The sequence below is a fragment of the Stegostoma tigrinum genome, chromosome 6, assembly GCF_030684315.1.
Source record: "Stegostoma tigrinum isolate sSteTig4 chromosome 6, sSteTig4.hap1, whole genome shotgun sequence".
NCBI classification, from domain to species: Eukaryota; Metazoa; Chordata; class Chondrichthyes; order Orectolobiformes; family Stegostomatidae; genus Stegostoma; species Stegostoma tigrinum.
This window is the reverse complement of record NC_081359.1, coordinates 6976858-6997275: the sequence shown is the minus strand read 5'-3', so window position 1 is coordinate 6997275 and position 20418 is coordinate 6976858. Positions and strand designations below refer to the sequence as shown.

Below are 20418 nucleotides of genomic sequence, written 5' to 3'. Positions count from 1 at the left end.
AAGTATATGGTCAGTGTTTTTAATCTTTCTGCTACAATGAAAGCCTTAAAGCATGATACCTTGTGACATCCTTTCACCTATCAGATGGAATTTTGGATTTTTTTTTCAGGTTTCAGCCTTTATAGAGATTGTTATAAATGTTGAAGGTGCGCATGAGCTCACCAATCCAATCAAAAGGGTCATAGAAGTGAGGCTCTGGGGTTCTATTCCATAAGGACTATCATGACCAATGAGAGACCATTCACTAGATGTGTATCTTAATGGTGGTAGCCATTACTTGGGACTTCGGATGGAATGATTTGCTGATTTAATACAACTTGAGTTGGAATGGTTCCATGGAAAACGAGAAATGCAAGAAAATTAAAACCAATTTGGAAAAATCTAGAGATTACAGGTGATATTACTTTCATACAGAATAGAGTGAATGCTTGTAACCAAGTCAAATGTACCTTACTACATCAGCTGTTTAAAATGAAATGTATCTTTTTTTATCTGAAATATTCTTCACCTGTTTATTAATATTTGAAAAATGTTAACTTGAGTTTGTTTATTGCAGTAAAAGTTTTAATAAGTGAAATCTTGTCTAGCAGCATCCTTTCCATTGGTATAGTGAGGATTCCTTTCCTTCTTATAGGTGTCTGTATGGATTATAACACTGCAGATTATGAAATCTAGCTCCGAGAATTGGCCGCAGTGCTTTCAATGTTTCATTGACTATACTTAGCAATGTACTTTATTAATAGGCTGGCCAGCTCTCTGGACTAACAAAAAAAGTGCCAAACGTTATTCCTTTATACAAGCAGAAACATTAGCAGGATCAGCAGAAACAGCCATATGAGCAGTGCTACCAAGAGTGACCACTTTCTTTGCTGGCTTTACTGTGAACGCATTGCAGTTTTCTTCACATTGTGCTATAAGCAGCTTCTTCAAACATAATACAGTTTGGGGTATTGTGGGGGGGGTGTGACACATCGTGGTGAGGGCCTAATGATGATTTTTCTTCACAAAGGCAGGAACACAAGCTGAGTTAGTTTACCAGTGAGCAATTTCTGAAAACCAAAGTAAAATTCTAATTTTCAAGTGGGTAAACACCTAATTGGCATTGAGACAGGTTCTCTTTCTAATTCAGGCCCGTGGGTAGTTTCCAGTCAAAGCTGGAAGATCAAACAGAGATTGCCCAGTTTTAGAAGAGCATCCAAGGACAGTACAAGCTTGAGTGTGTCAACCTTTTTTTGACATGTCTTCAAAATATTGGAAAAACACATTGCAGCTGGTGTAGTAGCAATTGTAATGAGGTCAGCCAGGCAGATGTCCTAGAATCCTGGTCCAATCAGGGATCCCTGGCTGACAGATATAAACAGGAGTGCCAGTCTGAGAGTCGGCTCTGAGGGAACTGGATCAGCATCAAGGACTCTCCATATGTAAATAAAGGGTGACTTGGTGACAAGATACCAGCCTCTGTGGATTTATTTCAGTGATGACGATGGAAAAGTATGCTTTTGAAGATATTTACTCGCAATTGTCAGCTTTGAGTTAGGATAAGCATTTCTGGCATCATGCTGTTATTTGAGAAGCTTGACTCGTTTGATCCTGCTGATGAACACTGGGCCCAGTATGTGGAAAGAATGTAAAATGTGAGGCTGGACGAACACAGCAGGCCAAGCAGCATCTCAGGAGCACAAAAGCTGACGTTTCGGGCCTAGACCCTTCATCAGAGAAGGGTCTAGGCCCGAAACGTCAGCTTTTGTGCTCCTGAGATGCTGCTTGGCCTGCTGTGTTCGTCCAGCCTCACATTTTATTATCTTGGAATCTCCAGCATCTGCAGTTCCCATTATCTCTGTGGAAAGAATGTGTTGTTTCTTTCCAGGCAAATGACATTGGGGCAGATAAAAAGCAATGAGTAATTGTTCTGAGAGCTTGTGGACCCGCAGCTTTTTTGGCTGTTCGGAGCTTAAAGTTCCCTTGAGGTAGCAAAAACTGAAAGCATTCAAGCTTTGTCAGATTTACTTGAGGAATATTATGACCCTGGGCCTCCACTAAATCTGAGATGCTATTGGGTTATACTTGTCAATTCGAGAACCAGCAGAATCCATATCAGGATTTTTGATGAGGTGAAGACACCTGGCAGTGGCATGTGACTTTGGGTTAATCCTTAATGAGACGCTGAGAGACTATTCGGTATGTGGGGTTAATGATGTAACCATGCACAAGCACCTCCTAGGTGAAGTCCGGCTGGACTTCCAATAGTCACTACAACTGGTTTAATTATTGGAAAATGTGGCTTGTAGAGCACACGAGTTTCAGATATTCTGATAGAATTGGACATCCTCACCAGGCTGACAAAGCTTGGGGAACACTAATTGAGTAAAGGCAACTGCATAGCCTTACGCTGGCCATATCCTGAATGGAGGGACACTCGGTCAGCCCTCGTAAAACTCCGAACAAAGCCAAGCCCCGACCAAATGGTTCAGGATCTGGATCAGCAAGCCATTCTTATCATGGCTGGTATGCAGATTCAAGACAGCAATACTGTTTCACTGGACATAAATTGTTTAAGAGAAGTCATAGACTCAAACCGGGAGTGCGCACAAGCTGGAAAATCCACCTGCATCTGGTTTGGAACAGTTAAATTGCTTAGCAACATTCAAATCAGAGCCAATCAAAATAAATGTCTGATTAAATGTTCACCCTGTTCTAATGGAGGTTGATACTGGCATGGCTGTTTCTGTGATCTCAGAATCAGTGTTTAACAAAATTCACTCTGGATTCCGACCCTTAGGTTTGCACATGACCCTGACTAGACTGGGAACCTACATCGAGGAACCGTTACAGATTAAGGGTACAATTTCAGTTCCTGTCGCTTATGAGAAACAGCTGGTTCAGTTACCACTAATGGTAGTAACAGGCTCAAGCCCAAGCTTGATTGGGTGAAATTGGTTGAGAAAAATTCACCTAGGTTGCCTTGACATTTTTTTGGTTGGAAAATGGCTGCCTGAGTAAAGACATAATTAATTACCTGGAGGTTTTTCAGCACGGCCTAGGGATTGTCAAAGGAGCCAAGCTCAACTTGGCTGCTGACCAGAAAGCAATTTCATGATTCTGCAAGGCCTGCCCAGTGCTATTTGTCTTACAGGCAAAAGTACACAATGAAATCAGGAGGCTGAAAAGTGAAGGAAACATCAAACCAGTCCAGTTTGCACCACAGGCAGCATCGATCTTACAGATTGTGAATCTCAGTGGGTTGGTTTGCCTTTGTGGGGATTTTAAACGAATGATAAACCATTGTTTGCAGCTGGGTAATTCCCTCACATAGAGGATTTATACACAGTGCTGTCAGAGGGGCTGACTTTCTCTAAGCTGGGCATGAGCCAAACTTTCTTGCAATCGCAGTTGGATGAGGATCGCTAGAAGTATGCTAAAATTAATACCCACAGAGTTTGTGTCAATATACAAGACTGCCATTTTGGGTATCATCATTAGGGTGCAGTTTTTCAGTGGACAGTGGAGAATATTTTACAAGGTCTACTCCAGGTCACCAGTTATGTAGTTGACATGCTAATAACAGGGAAGACCAGTTAGGGGCATTTAGAAAACTTGGGTATTGTCCTTAGACATTTCTCCTAGACACACTCCTTAGAAGGGAAGAAGTGTGTGTTCCTGGCACCCCAAGTGACCCACTGGGGTACAGAGTTGACAAGACTGGGTTACGCCCATTGGAAGGTAAATTGACAGCAAGGAAGTTTGTCCCAGCTCCAATGTCTGTACTGGAGCTTAGGTCTTTCCTTGGGCTGGTGAACTATTACAGAAAGTTCACACATAACTTTGCCTCCATCCTAGCACCTTTGCATCAACCCTTTGAAAAAGGGTCAGCCTTGGAAATGGTCACATAGCCAAGCTATCGCTTTCAGGGAAGTGAAGAAACCGTGTTCGTCCTCCAAGGTAATCCTCAACACTGGGCACTCACAAGGATGCATATTCAGCCTCCTGCTGTACTCCTTGTACATATTATAATTGTGTTGCCTGATTTCATCTGAACTCCACAAGTTTGCTGATGACACCACTGTTGTAGGCATCAAACAACAATGAGTCAGAATACAGGAAGGAGATAGAGGGCTTGGAGTTGTGATGCAATGATAACAACATCGCTCTCAATGTTAGCAAAACAAAAAGAAGTGATTATTGACTAGAGGAAGAAAGGGGAAGCACATGCCCCATTATCATCAACAGAGCTGAAGTGGGCAGCGTCAAGAGCATCACATTTCTAGGAGTGATGGTGACCGACAATCTGGACCACCCACATAAATGCAACAGTGAAGAAGGCACAACAACACGTCTTCTTCCTCAGGAGGCTTAGGAAATTTGGTATGTCAGATTGGAAGAGAGTATTACTGGCTAGGAGGGGTCTTTGATGATTTTGGCAGCCGATTATCCCTGGAGCATTTTGGAAGAAATTCATTCTCCGCTTCAGGCTACAAAGGTGTTGAGTCTGCGACCTCTGCCATGTCCATCTCAGATTCCGCGGTTTCTTCAACACTTGGACAGAACCCACAGGTTCCAGAACAGTTGGAAAGGCAGTCAAGGAGCCCAGCATGTTTTGCTCCCCCACTGCTCACGAGTTTGCAGCTTTCATATGGTCCACGTGCTCATTCAGGACCATTGCACCCATCTGGACTTAAATGTCACTGGGCCTGACCTCGTATCAACCATGCCTGTTACCAATACAGAGCCTTTCCTGTGGTTCCCACACCACACTTGGTTCCGTGAAGTAAATTGTCTCTCTCATTTAGCAGAGTCTTGTGTCCTGATGCCATTTCACCTTCCCCCACTCCTAACCCCCAGGTCCAAGAAGATTAGATCTAACCTGGGATGGAGTCTTCTCCCCATTAGCAGGAGTTATCCATATAGTTGCATGAAGGGTGGTCCTATAATCCATTAGAAACTGGGACAGTTTGGTATCGAGAAAAGCTGTAGGCTGTTTCTTTAAACCTGCCTTCGGCTCTCTGATGAAGGGTCTAGGCCCGAAACGTCACCTTTTGTGCTTCTGAGATGCTGCTTGGCCTGCTGTGTTCATCCAGCTTCACACTTTGTTATCTTCAAAGTTTGGAGTGCTCTTTTTTTGTCAGACCGTTGAATGAGGGGATGTGTGGAGCTGCCCTTGGAGATCCGAAGAAGAGTCTAAGACTTCAAACATCAGCTTGCTCTCTCTCCATGGATGCTGTCTAACCTGCTGTGATCTCTAGCATTTGTTGTTTTTCGGTACAGATTCCAATATATGCAATAATTTGCTCCTAGATGGACCTGTCCTTATGTGGTGAGCACCATTCAACTTTAGGAAATACTCAAATTCTGCGCTGGTAAACGATCGTCCATTATCTGTGACCAACAGTTTCAGGAACAAGGATGCAATAGTTTATCTATCATTGTTACCATTTATCATTGTAGAGTGGGCTTCTGCAGTGACTAAGGGCTTTGGGTCCATGAAGGGACCTGCATAGCTGATGTGAAACCAAGTCCGGGGTTTACCAGCCATTTCTACGAATGTGGAGGAGTTGCTGGAGGTAATTTCTGTCCTTGTTGGCACTCAGGGCACTCTCTCACTTACGTGGCTTTGTCTGCATCTGACCCTGACCACCAGACATAACCTTTTGCCAACATCTTCATTTTAGAAATCCCTGAACGCCCCTGGTGGAGTTCGGCCAATATCTGGCAGTGATCTTTGGTCGGTCAGCAGTCTAGTAACAGCAGGGAAAAGCTATTCTTAAACCAGTTGGCGCATGTGTTCAAGCTTTTGTATCTTCTGCCTGACAGAAGAGGTTGGAAGAGAGTATTACTGGGCTAGGAGGGGTCCGTGATGATTTTGGCAGGCGATTATGCTCCAGGCATAACAGGCGAGTTGCTGTGCGTTACATACTGCCTGTGTCAGAGGCAGAGTTGGAGGAACCTAACCCAGTGCTAAAATGCCCCAGGAAGAGTTATAAAGGAAGAACCAGCCTATTTCCTTGGACTCGAGGTGGGTTGGGACATAATAATTGTAACAAGATCAGTCAGGTTGATCTCTTAGAATATGAGTTCCCCAATTGGAGTAGGTTAAGAGCCCCAATCAGGGAGCCCGAGCTGATTGATATAAATAGGAATGTTAGTGGTTCTGTTCACTCTAAGAGCTGGCTCTGAGGAAGCTGGATCAGTGTCAGGGACATTCCACATGTAAATAAGGGGTGACTTGATAACTCTGTGCAACTAGACCAATGATTTGGAGGAGGTGGTGGGAGTCCACGTACAGGGTAATCTGTTAAGGTAGGTCTGGTTGGTATGCTGCCAACTTGCCCAGCTGCTAGGTGCCCCTCTGTAGACAGTTAATCTGGTCCCCTGGTACATTAGGAAACAAAAGAATTCCAGGCAAGCTCCTAAACTCACTTTTAATAAGGTTATAACAATAATTGCCTTTTGTCCCTTTGGGGCTGAGGGCAGGGGACATGATGGTGTTGGCTTCCTATGCTTTGATCTGACCATCTCTGAACCATTCAGAGCCGAAAATAACTATGATGCATTTCTTGAATTGAACTGTTAGTGTTCCATTCCTTACTCTTTTCATTCTATTATACTAGAAATTTGTCAGATATTATGCTGTTGATACTGCAATGAGAAACTGTGGGGTATCAGTGATAACCAGAGAGTATTAGCTGATACAATAGTCTAGTTTTTTTTTATAGCTGTGCTCCATCTTTAAGCATTTCCAATTAATTAAGCATCTTGGTAATAAGTAGGATTTATTGCTGCTGCGCTACAATGCTTCTCAGATGAGTGTATTAGTTAGCTATTTTCCCATTGTGCCTTAAAGGATTCCAGACATTTGCAGCTATTGGACTGACTCAGAATCTTTTGTTCCAGGTAACATAATCTATATATTGAACTTTTAGTAGCCTGCAGCTGGACAGTAAGATGGTATTGAAAGCAAGGTAACCTGAGGTGCACTGTGAAGGCTCACGTGTATCTTTTTCAGATGGGTAATTGTAAAGAATTTCAACAATAGTTCCTATTTTGAACCTCTGCTCATTTGATATGCATCTCTAAATATGGGAGATTTGAATTATAATGCATTCTGGGTGATAACCCAGAAGTTAAAAGACGCTTTGAGTAATTTTGAACATACTGCATCAAGGGAAAGCTGCACAGCCTCAAAAAATTGTTTGATTTTGAACAATGAAAAGCCCAGCATCATTTTTCATCAGTACAACTACCCAATTATCATGGAGCACGCATTTTCATGTTGTTTGGAAATGACCTATTTTTAAAAATAACAGCAACTTGCATTTATTTATAGAGCTTCTGATATTATAAAATGTCTCAAGGTATTTTATGTGATCATAAGAAAAACAAAGTTTGTCATCAAACCAAAGGAGGAGATATTAAGACAAGTGATTAAATGTTTGATCAAAGGTGTCTGTATTAATGCATGTCTTACAGGAGGGGAAATAGACTGAGAGACGACAAGGTTTTGGCAATGTGTTTCTGCACTTAATGCCTAGTGGACTGAAGGCTATCAATAGTGACTGAGAGAAGCAAAAGATTCACAAGAGGCCAAGGTTAGAGAAACAGCGCTGTCAGAGGTTGTAAGGTGGCAACAGAACTAGGGAGTGATTTATACATGAGGATGACAATATAAAAATCAAGCTATTGATTGACCAAGAGCCAGTATAGACCAACGAGCAGGATGAGGGACAGGTGCAAGTTGGATGTAGTTTAGGAAGACTAAAATTTATGGAAGATGAGGTGAAAGAAGAGGCAATTGCACAAGAGGCCAGAGTTGCAAACATATCTATTCCTTGAATGAACTGTCATTGGAATGTCATGATGTAGTTTAGATTTCCGGATAATACGGAAAGAACAGGGAAGTAGAATAATCAGAATCTAAATTGGAGAGATCTTTCAGAGAGCCAGCATAGCAACGACAGCCAACTGGCGTCCTTCTGTGCTGTATAATTCCATAGTTCTATGATGTTAGCCACTCAGAACTGAAAAGTAGGTTTAACTTTTCTATAAGCGAGCCATTAATACAACTTAATTCCTGCTTCTCACAATGTGGTCTCTTCTACGTTGGAGAAATGAAGCATTGGCTGGGTACCTGCTTTTCGGAACACCAACGTTCTGTCTGCAAAAATGACTCTGAGTTTCGAGTTCCCTGCCACATCAATGTACCGTCATGTTCCCTGGCCAACACTTCTGTCTCAGGGAACATGGCAAAGCTCAGTGCCAGCTGGAAGAGCAGCACCTTAATGTCCGCCTGCGAACTCTGCAGCCAGTTGGACTTCGTATGGAGTTCAACAATGTTAGGGCCTGAGCACTTTCTCCCTTGTCCTCTTGTAGCTCAGGAATAGTGTCTCTCCTTTTGGCCCAGGAGGCCTGGCCCCAATCCCACACACCAGGTCTCGGCTTCACATGGGCTGTTATCACACACAACCCATTGTCAACCACTAACATTAACAGCTATTGATTCTCCCAGGTTGACCTTTACCCGTTCCTTTTGTCTCCCCAACTGCACCCCATCGTCTGCATAAATACCAACCTATTCCCAGCAATATAATAAAATGTGAGGCTGGATGAACACAGCAGGCCAAGCAGCATCTCAGGAGCACAAAAGCTGACGTTTCGGGCCTAGACCCTTCATCAGAGAGGGGGATGGGGGGAGGGAACTGGAATAAATAGGGAGAGAGGGGGAGGCGGACCGAAGATGGAGAGCAAAGAAGATAGGTGGAGAGGGTGTAGGTGGGGAGGTAGGGAGGGGATAGGTCAGTCCAGGGAAGACGGACAGGTCAAGGAGGTGGGATGAGGTTAGTAGGTGGGGGTGCGGCTGGGGGTGGGAGGAAGGGATGGGTGAGAGGAAGAACCGGTTAGGGAGGCAGAGACAGGTTGGACTGGTTTTGGGATGCAGTGGGTGGGGGGGAAGAGCTGGGCTGGTTGTGTGGTGCAGTGGGGGGAGGGGATGAACTGGGCTGGTTTAGGGATGCAGTGGGGGAAGGGGAGATTTTGAAACTGGTGAAGTCCACATTGATACCATATGGCTGCAGGGTTCCCAGGCGGAATATGAGTTGCTGTTCCTGCAACCTTCGGGTGGCATCATTGTGGCAGTGCAGGAGGCCCATGATGGACATGTCATCAAGAGAATGGGAGGGGGAGTGGAAATGGTTTGCGACTGGGAGGTACCCTGCAGCCATATGGTATCAATGTGGACTTCACCAGTTTCAAAATCTCCCCTTCCCCCACTGCATCCCTAAACCAGCCCAGTTCATCCCCTCCCCCCACTGCACCACACAACCAGCCCAGCTCTTCCCCCCCACCCACTGCATCCCAAAACCAGTCCAACCTGTCTCTGCCTCCCTAACCGGTTCTTCCTCTCACCCATCCCTTCCTCCCACCCCCAGCCGCACCCCCAGCTACCTACTAACCTCATCCCACCTCCTTGACCTGTCCGTCTTCCCTGGACTGACCTATCCCCTCCCTACCTCCCCACCTACACCCTCTCCACCTATCTTCTTTGCTCTCCATCTTCGGTCCGCCTCCCCCTCTCTCCCTATTTATTCCAGTTCCCTCCCCCCATCCCCCTGTCTGATGAAGGGTCTAGGCCCGAAACGTCAGCTTTTGTGCTCCTGAGATGCTGCTTGGCCTGCTGTGTTCATCCAGCCTCACATTTTATTATCTTGGAATCTCCAGCATCTGCAGTTCCCATTATCTCTGATACTATTCCCAGCAATGATCAGTTCTGAAGAAGGGTCACTGGACCTGAAACTTTAACTCTGCTTTCTGTCCACAGATGGTGCCAGACCCACTGAGTTTTTTCAGAAATTTCTTTTTGTTTTCTGATTTCCAGTACCTGTAGTTCTTTCAGGGTTTTCGTTTTATGTCATGACATACTTTTGAAGCAGCTAGGACTTGGACTTGAACCCAGGCCCCCGGCCTAAAAGGAGAGATGGTATTCCTGAGCTGAAGGAGCCATTCTGCATTTATGCCATGTTATACATAACAAGTGCTAATTTGATCTCTGGTTTAGTACATCCCTAACATGAAAACACTGAAAAATGTGCAGATCCTTACCTGATCTTCACGGTCTGAATCCTCTCCTCTGGCAATGTGCAAATGTGACAATGATCCCAAAAGCTTTTCCTAAAAAGCATTAGCTACTTTGACTTAAATTTAATATTGATTCTTATCATCTACTGAACATTTCACATCTAAACCTGTCTGAAGTGTAGTCACAGTTGCAATGTAAATATATATGGCAGGTTGAGCAACATTTGCAAATGGGACAGTGACGAGATAATAATAACAAAGTGTGAAGCTGGATGAACACAGCAGGCCAAGCAGCATCTCAGGAGCACAAAAGCTGACATTTCGGCCCTAGACCCTTCATCAGAGAGGGGGATGGGGAGAGGGTTCTGGAATAAATAGGGAGAGAGGGGGAGGCGGACTGAAGATGGAGAGAAAAGAAGATAGGTAGAGAGGAGAGTATAGCTGGGGAGGTAGAGGGGATAAGTCAGTCCAGAAAGGCGGACAGGTCAAGGAGGTGGGATGAGATGGTAGGTAGGAAATGGAGGTGCGGCTTGAGGTGGGATGAAGGGATGGGTGAGAGGAAGAACCAGCCCAGTTCGTCCCCTCCCCCCACTGCATCCCAAAACCAGCCCAGCCTGTCTCTGCCTCCCTAACCTGTTCTTCCTCTCACCCATCCCTTCCTCCCACCCCAAGCCGCACCTCCATTTCCTACCTACTAACCTCATCTCACCTCTTTGACCTGTCCGTCTTCCCTGGACTGACCTATCCCCTCCGTATCTCCGCACCTATACTCTCCTCTCCACCTGTTTTCTTTTCTCTCCATCTTTGGTCCGCCTCTCCCTCTCTCCCTATTTATTCCAGAACCCTCACCCCATCCCCCTCTCTGATGAAGGGTCTAGGACTGAAACGTCAGCTTTTGCCCAGGACCATAAGAAACTACAGGGTTGAGAACGCGGCCCAGTCCATCACGCAAACCGACCTTCCAGCCATTAAGCCATGTATACCAAGTGTGGGGGTAGACACCGAAACGTCAGCTTTTGTGCTCCTAAGATACTGCTTGTCCTGCTGTGTTCACCCAGCTCCACACTTTGTTATCTTGGATTCTCCAGCACCTGCAGTTCCTACTATCACTGAAACAGTGGTGAGATTTAGTTTTTAGTCAGTTGAAAAAGGAATTGGAAGTAGAGCGGAAGGACATAAGAAATAAAAACAGCAACAGGTCATATAATCCCTTGACTCTACTCTGCCTCTCAAAAACACTCAAATAAAATTCAACAGGAATGATCGTCTGCGTCAACTCCACTTTTCTTTGCCTATTTTACAGATCCCTTAGTTGTTTTGGTGCAGGATCTGTTGATATTGGTCTTGAATGTACTCAAGCACTGACCATTTGCAGCTGCCTGGGACAGACCGTTCCAAAGATTCACAGCCTCTGATTGAACTTACTATGTTGCTGTACTCTGATACAAATATTTGGTGCAAGTTATCAGTTCTACCCTCTGGTGTTACAGGTGGGAAGATGCCATATACCTAAGGTGTAAACAATACACAAAGTCCTTGCTCCCCCTGAATATCAATGAGATGACTCATTGGGAATTGGAATATATGATATAACCATGTTAAAAATATTTTCTCATAAGCTTGGCTTCACTTTGATAAGAAGGCTAATGTTAGTGCTGTTATTTTTAATTGGCTGGAAATAAGGATCTTTGGAGCTGATACTATACTGCAAAACAGTGTGGAGCAGCTGAGGTATGCTGGCCAGATTTGTGGAGTCACAGTAAGGCAGCTTATTATATGTATATATATAGTCTTAAGTTTAAATTGATGGTCTGAGTATGAAAGAGTTTAATAGTAAAAATGGGAAAAAGCGTTCTGGTGAAAAGAAATGAGTGGGAAGGAATCATAAAGAAAGAAAAGAACATTCATTTATCTCATGCTTTTCACAACTTTAGGATTCCATAAACTCCTGACCACCAACAATATAGTTTGAGTGAAGCCGCTGTTGTATAGTAGAGACCATGGTGACAAAATTTCATTTGGATGATGCAGGTTGAGTAACAAATTGCCCAAGAGACTGAAGCGAAATCTCCTGCTTTTCGTGTTTCCATGCAAAGACAGGATATCTTACGCTCAAATAAAACAGTGAACTGTGGATGCTGGAGATCTGCAACAAACACAAAAATTGCTGTGGACTCTCAGCAGATCCAGCAGCATCTGTGAGGAGAAAACAGAGTTAAAGTTTCCAGTCCAGTGACTCTTCTTCAGTTCTGAAGGAAGGATCACTGGACCTAAAACATTTAACTCCGCTTTCTCTACACAGGTGCAGCTGGATCTGTTGAGAGTCCACAGCAATTTTTGTTTGTTGCAGATCTGCTGATGCTGCTTTCACACCTGCTGAGTTCCTCCAGTAATTTCTGTTTTTGTTCCAGGAAAGTTGTTGTTAAATTGAAAGGGTTCAGAAAAGATTTACAAGGATGCTGACAGAGTTGGAACGTTTGAGCCACAGGGAGAGGCTGAATAGGCCGGGTCTATTTTTTCTGGAGAGTTGGAGGTTGAGGAGTGACCTTATCGAGGTTTATAAAATCATGAGGGCAATGGATAGGGTAAATAACCAGGTCTTTTCTCTAGGATGGTCGAGTCCAAAACTAGAGGGTGTAGGTTTAATGTGAGAAGGGAAAGATTTAAAAGGGATCTAAAAGTAGGACTGCAGGTGCAGCAGGTGATTGAAAAGACAAATGGAATTTTGTCTGCCATTGCCTCAGGGATGGAGTTTAAAAACAGGGAGGCTATGCTGCAGCTGTGTATAGGGCCCTGGTGAGGCCACACCTGGAGTACTGTGTGCAGTTTTGGTCTCCTTACTTGAGAAGAGACATACAAGCACTGGAGGGGGTGCAGAGGAGATTCACTCAGTTGATTCCAGAGTTGAGAGGGTTGGATTATGAGGAGAGACTGAGTAGGCTGGGATTATGCTCATTGGAATTCAGAAGAATGAGGGGAGATCTTATAAAAACATATAAGATTATGAAGGGAATAGATAAAGTGGAGGCAGGGAGGTTGTTTCCGCCAGCAGGTTAAATTAGGACTAGAGGGCATTGCCTCAACTAAAGGGAAGCAGATGTGGGACTGAGGTCAGGAGGAACTTCCTTCATCCAAAGGGTTGTGAATCTGTGGAATTCCCTGCCCAGTGAAGTGGTTGAAGCTACCTCGCTGAATGTTTTTAAGGCATGGCTAGATAAATTTTTGAACAGTAAAGGAATTAAGGGCTACGGTGAGGGGTGGGTAAGTAGAGCTGAGTGTCAAAAAGATCAGCCATGATCTTATTAAATGGCAGGGCAGGCTCGAGGGGCCAGATGGCCTACTCCTGTTCCGAGTTCTCATGTTCTTATCTAAGGGGCAACTTTATAACACAGAAGGTGGTGTGTGTATGCCAGAGTAAATGGTGGAGACTAGTGCAATTTGAACATTTTAAAAGGCATCTGGATGGGTATATGAATAGGAAGGGTTTAGAGGGATATGTTCAAATGCTGGCAAATGGGACTAGATTAATTCAGAACATCTGGTCAGCATGGAAGAGTGGACCATCTGTTTCCAACTTTATAACTCTATATCTTGCATCTAATTTAGAGAGCAGGAAGGCACAGTTTAGCATCTCACCTGAAAGACACATCAAATTTGAGCTGATAATTTAAGCTAACATTTCAGTGTGGCACTGAAGGAGAATTCTTCCAGAGGAAATTTTACAGGAACATATTGCCTACCCTTTTAGCTCGATATGCAAGTACCCAGAAAGAGATTCTGGACAGGTTTCCATGGTGACCTAAGCATCAATAAAACAAACTACCTCATCTCTACATAACAAGGTGTAGAGTTGGATGAACACAGCAGGCCAAGCAGCATCAGAGGAGCAGGAAGGCTGATGTTTTGGGCCTAGAAAACGTCAGCCTTCCTACTCTTCTGATGTTGCTTGGCCTGCTGTGTTCATCCAGCTCTACACGTTTATCTCAGATTCTCCAGCATCTGCAGTTCCTACTATTTCTGAAACCTAGTCTCTACCACACCTTCGGATGAAGTTGTTGCTCTGTTGAGCTTGATATTTGCCTGCACTACAACAGTAGGACCTCCAAAAGTAACCCAAAAAGCACTCTTGGGACATCTCAAGGTCAGGAAATATATGATCATCTTTACAGCAAAATAAATCTCGAATTGTTCAGTCCAGTGTTTCACAACTGTTTAAGGGCGATTTTTTTCCCACCCCAGTAAACATCTCTTTCTGCGGGGGAGAAAAAAACGGTTCAAATGATGAAGGGTGTAGTCGCGGCGTCTCGAAGTAATTCTCAGATCAACCAGACATAGTGGTACAGTCGTGAGGGCGGCTATCCTTCAGACACATATTACTATGGGATGGTGGAATATTGCGGACGAGGAAAGCGCCGCTTTCGCCCGTGCATTCTTGAGAATGCAAGCGCTTGTGGAGCCCTGGTTAGCATTCACTCAGAGGGCTGGTTTATTTTCGAATCGTAATGTCGTTGAGGGATCGCCAAGGCGAAATGTACAACAGCTCAGAAAAGGCAAGTTTTTATTTGAAGTCAGGGGGCTCTGGCAGTCTGTGGGAAATGTTCCCAGACCCCGCCTCTCCAGGAAGTGCCGATGTACCGACTGTTTCTGCACATGGATCGACCTTTTATCCAGGAAGTCTAGCAAAACATTGGCTTCGACCATTGCAGCAAATGCTGGAGGTGTTCTCTATTTGCAGCCCGTACATGGGCTCCTGCAGGCGGACGGTCCGGCTTCTTAATGCAGCTATGAGGTTGCAGCAGGAGCCTAGCAAGGCAGGAGGATCTGCTCCTCCTGACGCTATATACTCTCTTTCAGGACGATCCAAAGCCCAGTCCTCTCTTCCCCTACCCTTCCTTGTTGCAGAGCTTCGGAGTGCAGTTAATTTCCGGATTGTTTCTCTCCCCCTCGCTCTCCTCTTCACCCTCCCCTAATTTTTACTTTGACCGAGGTACACCCACAAAAACAAAATATCTGGAGCTTGGTAATAAAAATTTCTGCGTTCCTGTTAGTTTTTGTTTTGGGGGAGGGAGAGGGGAGCTGGCAGTAAAATGGCCACAGCCCTTTATGAGGGACGGAACCAGCTGGATCTGTTGATAAAAGCAGGTAAGAGCTCAGTGGGATTGGGGGTGAAATGCAGTTTGAAGCTGTGCTCAAGACGGGGAGAAAAAGCGGAATTTGGGGAGGCCAGTTGGGAATTTTGAGACCAGGAAATTAAAGGGAAATGAGATTTGTGGCACGTTTGCGTTAATGTATAATATTACTGCAAGATTCAGTTAAGGGACGAGAGTGCAAATTGATTTCTCTGTCTGCAGGACTTGGCGTGTGATGGTTAAGAGTGTAAGTAGTGCAGTACATTTGCAGATTTCGTCCTTCTCTCAGCTAACAGGAGTTCGGACTTGTGAGTTCCCCCATTCAGTGCTATTTTCAGACATTGCAATTGTCGTTCATGAAGAGGACTCAGTCTCCCAGATATTTTGGACAGTTACGCTATACCAGTGCTTGCTACTCTTTCCCCCCCCCCCCCTTTTTTACTGTTGAATTTTGTTGCACCTGATTTACTTCCAGTTCCATGTCTAGAAAAATCAAATGTTAATTGAATCAAACACTACTGACATTCTGCTTTCATGCCTAGTTCAGCCTAAGCTTGTGAATTCTTTCTGTATACCTCCTTAAGCTGCTCCTTAAATACTCTCCTGAGTGATGTTTATGTGGCATGATGCCCAGTTTGAAGGGTAATACCCAAAACATTGACTGCTCCTTTCCTCCAGATGCTGCCTGGTTTGCTGTGTTCTTCCAGCCTCCGGTTTGTCCAGCCTTGGATTCCAGCATCTGCAGTTTTGTTTTGTCTCTGCATTTGGTATGATGTGTCTTGGAACATGTTAAAGGAACTATATAAATGCATGTTATTTGTTTTACTTTTCAAATAAGTTGATGTCTTGCAATAAGTTTGGTTTTAAGGCACATTGTGACAAGTGGAAAAACCTGATCACTTCTGTTTTTGAAATGAGTCGAAGCACGTTAGAAAGTATTTAAAACATAGGAAGCAACCAGTCCTGTAGAATTTATCATAGGCGAAACTAAATTTGCTGGTGAATTTTAGCTTGAGTTTGGTGCACAAGGTATCTTTATTCAGTTTGTGAGCTGTTGGTAAAGACAGCACTGTTGCACAATCCAAGGCCAGATTTGCAGACTCCATTCCCCTCAGTGGTTAATAATTATTCCTGCAAATGGTTTGTCTAATGATCATCTGTAGTGTGGACTGGATATTATTTAATTATTCCTGCTTTGTTCTTAAATGTTGAATTGTTTCATCAGCCTGTATGAATTAAAGCTGTAAGCTTAATGGTTGGACATTAATAAGAAGGGGGTAGGTTTACATGTTAAGTGCGTGTTACGTATTTATCCTATGCTTGAGTTATCCAGGTTTTTCTCAAGGTCCTAGTAATAGAGCATACCAGCACAGGTTGTCTCTTTAAGGAGAGTGGGATTTTAAGTTGAGGTATTTTTTAATTGCAGCTATGGCTCATTAATTGAATTTTTGCTTGCAAGTCAGAAGACTGTGTATACAATTCCCACTCCAGAGACTTGAACACAAAATGTAAGCTGAAACTCAGTGCAGTATTGAGTGATATCTGCAGTTGTGAAGGTCTTTGCATAAACTGTTAAACTGAGGCTCATGTACCTTGTTGGGTGGATGGAGAAGAGGAAAGGGGGAGTGTTTGCCGTGGCACTAAAGCAGGTTGTCTAGTCGTGGTCGCATTACTCTTGCTGGGCGTTTGCTCTGTACATCGAGGTTCCCCCATTTCCTACACTACAACCACACGTCAGAAGGACGTGTTGTAAATCAGTTTGGGGAATCCTGAACCCCCTGGAAGGTGCTATACCAACTCACAGTATCATAAATCCAGATTGGAGCTCAAGTTTTCTGCAGAAATGCAGACTTCTAAAAGGAAGATAAAATTCCTACCCATTTCAGGTTGCAGCTGAATTCTTATTTCTTGAACAACCAACATACAAGAGCTGCTCACATTAGTGTACCATGCTTTTCTAAATGTTGACCTGAGTTGTGAGGTCAGGGAATTTTTTTTTGACTTCCCAATGGAGAAGAACGATAATGATGTGCTGGCATTCTTGTTAAGCTCCTCTGGTAGCCCATATCCATTTATGTACACTGAGCTAATGTCAACACGACAGTTTCCAAACTTAGAACAAGCAGTACGGTGGCTGCAGTTTGCAAAAATAACGGTAGTTGATCAAAGCAGAGAGTACTACTGTTCACGTGTGGACTTGTTTTGAGTTGCAAAAGCAGATTGAAGTCAACAAAAGCAAGCTTTGTTTTGTCAACTCCTTGTAAATATGCAGAACGGATGTTTTGAAGTAAGCACTTTAGTTTGCTGATGTCTCAGATATTGACAGAATTTCAGCAAGTCAAGTTATCAGTGTTGTTTTAAAATTTAGATTTGTAATTAAAAACTTTTAAAAATCTAATCAGTGGTGTTGATATTAAAGGTAATCAATCCACTTAAAGGCATAACTAACTTGTAACTTTAAAGGGCCATGATATACTTGTTGTGTTAATTCAGCAGCATTTCCACATCCTGCTGGTAGCCTCAACGACTGACCTCAATTTCAAATTCAAACAGGTCATCATTAATGGTGAAGCCAGACTGCAGGTCAAAAGTATGAAAATATTACTTTCAGATGTTTGCAAGAAATGAGAAATTACCATTTATATTTGTCCATAAATGTTTTTGATTATTTAACAGAAACTTGTATTTAGATAACATTATGTTCCAGGTTGTTTTCACAGGGTGCACTTCTTTTAAGACAACTGAGTTGAAGGAGGTGTTAATAAGATATTTGACAAAGGCTTAGGCCAAGACATGGCTTTTAAGTATGATCTTTAGAGGAGGGGGAGGAGTTTAAAGTGAATTTCAGAGCAAACACTGGGTACTGTGCAACCTCCAATGATAAGGCAAAGTCAATTCAGAGGAGAGGTCATTTGGGAATGGTGGGCTGGGATGTGGTGCAGGGTCTTATTTTATCCATCCATTCATGACATGGGCATTTATTGTCCATCCTTAATTGCCCTGAAGAAGGTAGCAATGAGTTGCCTTTTTGAATTGCTGCAGTTTCTGGTGTAAGGTCACCCACACTGCTGTTAAGAAGAGAGTTCCTTAAATGTTATGTGCTGATGATGTGTGTTTCAGAACAGCAGCTGCCCATGTAGCGTAGGTACACCCACAGTGTTGTTTGGAGGGAATTCCAGGATGGACAATAATGTATTTCCAAGTCAGGATATTTTGTTTGGAGGGAACCTTGTAACTGGGGGTGTTCCTACACACTTACCTTTGTTGTTCCAGATAGTTGTCATGGGTTTTTGGAAGATTGCTGCAGTGTGAGTGGAACTTGGTGTAGGGTCAGCTCTGGGCAGTAGAGCTTTGGATGAGCTGAATTTCAGGATGGAAAGCTGGCTGGAGGGCATCAACAACAAAGGCATTGCTGGGGGCTTCGGCATCAGACATGAGGAGGTTTCGGTTTATGCGATGATGTTACTTAAGTGAATGGTGCAAATATGCAGTTGGTACCTTAACTGGACGTTGAAAAATCTGAGATTGCGCACTGTCACATTGGCAGAACAGCTAAAGAGGATGATTTTAATTATTGGTGAAGCAAAATTTATGGCCTTGAAACAATGGCCTCTGAGGGAGGATAGGGAATATGAAGGTTTAAATGGTGAGATTAGAAACTTCTTTTTTGCTTCTTACTATGATCCTACTAATAGAATAATACCGGATCTTAAATTAAACTTAATTCATGGCATTGGCATTGTGTTTTTCACATGCAGTTGGTGCAATAGTGGACTATGACCTACTGATCTATGTACTGTTTGCTACAACCAACTGAATCAGTGTTGTGTTTGATCAACTACAATGTCTAAAGGATCAATCAGAGCTGGGGAGGGGTGGAGGTTGGTACATGTTTGGCAGCTCAATTTATTAGAACCATGCAGATAGCTATTCAGGGAGCATGTAGTTATCCCAACTTGCTTGCAGCTAATTTTAGGTTGAAATTTTTGCTTCTTATTTTGCTCAGTTGCGCTTTTGGCAGTAATTCCAAAGAACAGCTCATTCTGATATTTGCTCATTACTGGCAGGCTCATAAAGCCCAAAATTGCAATAATGGTCCGTTAAAATTGAGACCTGAAAATCAATCAGTTTTAAATAATTCCTCTGGAATTATGGACACTGTGTAAACACAGCTAATCTATTCTGTGAACAAAACTGAAGGCCTTACAACAGAATTGTTGAGAAATGGCTGCATGTTTCCAGGACATTCATGACTCAGTGAGCAAATATTCATCCTCTGATACATGTCGCATTATTGTTTTATTGAGTAGATTCTTCAGAAACGTCTGACTGGGTGGGTGGGAATGTTCTGTTACCATGATCAGGATAGCCTCAGTTGGTAAAGTGTGAACAAGCATTTGGAAGGCAATATTTCTTCACAATTTGTCTTTTCATTTTAAAGAAGTGAACAAAATTCTAATGCAGAAACAGGAATAGGCCTTTCAGACCTGCAAAATTGTCCCACCATTCAATCAAATCATAGTTGACCTTGGTCTTGAGCACATTTTAAACAAGCATTTTATTATTCTCAACAAATGTAGGTAATGTTCTGGCATGGAAAAAGAATCCCCGGGAAAAGTGATCCATCCATCAGTGACTAACTAAAAGACAGTACAGGGTTGAAGAAAGGATTATAATGTTGTCAAGATGAGTACTGAACCTGAAGAGTAGGTTTTTAAAGTATTTCCCAAATATGGATAGAAAGTTTAAATTCAGTCTAATAGAGTATGAGATCAAATTAATAAGTAATTTTTTAAAAAACAAGTGGGAAGCTTCTTCATTTGTGTAAAATTGTGTTATGAGGAAGGATATTATTAAACCGGAGAGAGCTCAGAAGAAACTTACCAGGATATTGTCAGGAATGGAGGGTTTGAGTTACAGGGATAGGCTGGGACATCTTTCACTGGAGTATAGGAGTTTGAGACTTGACCTTTTATAGAGGTTTACAAAATCACGAGGGGCATAGGTAAAGTGAATCGCAGGTGCCTTTCCCTAGGGTGGGGGATTTCAAGACTAGGGGCTTTTTTTTAAAGGTAAGTGGGGGAAGATTTTAAAAAAGGAGCGAGGCGCATTTTCTTTTAACGCAGAATGTGATTAATGTGTGGAATGAACTCCCAGAGGAAGTGGTGGTTGTGGGTACAGTTACAACATTAAAAGACATTTAGGCAAGTGCCTGAGTAAAAAA

General features: G+C 43.3%; 1 protein-coding gene across 10 annotated transcripts in view; it reads left to right on the top strand.

Annotated features, from left to right (window-relative positions):
- The window catches only part of LOC125453333 (ETS-related transcription factor Elf-1-like), a 111329-nt gene that overhangs the window by 57591 nt on the left and 33320 nt on the right, over window positions 1-20418 (top strand). The window contains exon 1 of one of the 10 annotated variants that reach the window (XM_048532755.2): window positions 143-394. The exons of 7 other annotated variants lie outside the window; for them this stretch is intronic. In XM_048532755.2, the coding sequence (XP_048388712.1) occupies window positions 328-394 (67 nt within the window). In that variant the 5' untranslated portion in view covers window positions 143-327. Of the gene's footprint in view, window positions 1-142; window positions 395-14696; window positions 15208-17375; window positions 17482-20418 lie in introns of those variants that run through there. 2 more of the 10 variants (XM_048532756.2, XM_048532758.2) reach the window with 2 other exon arrangements.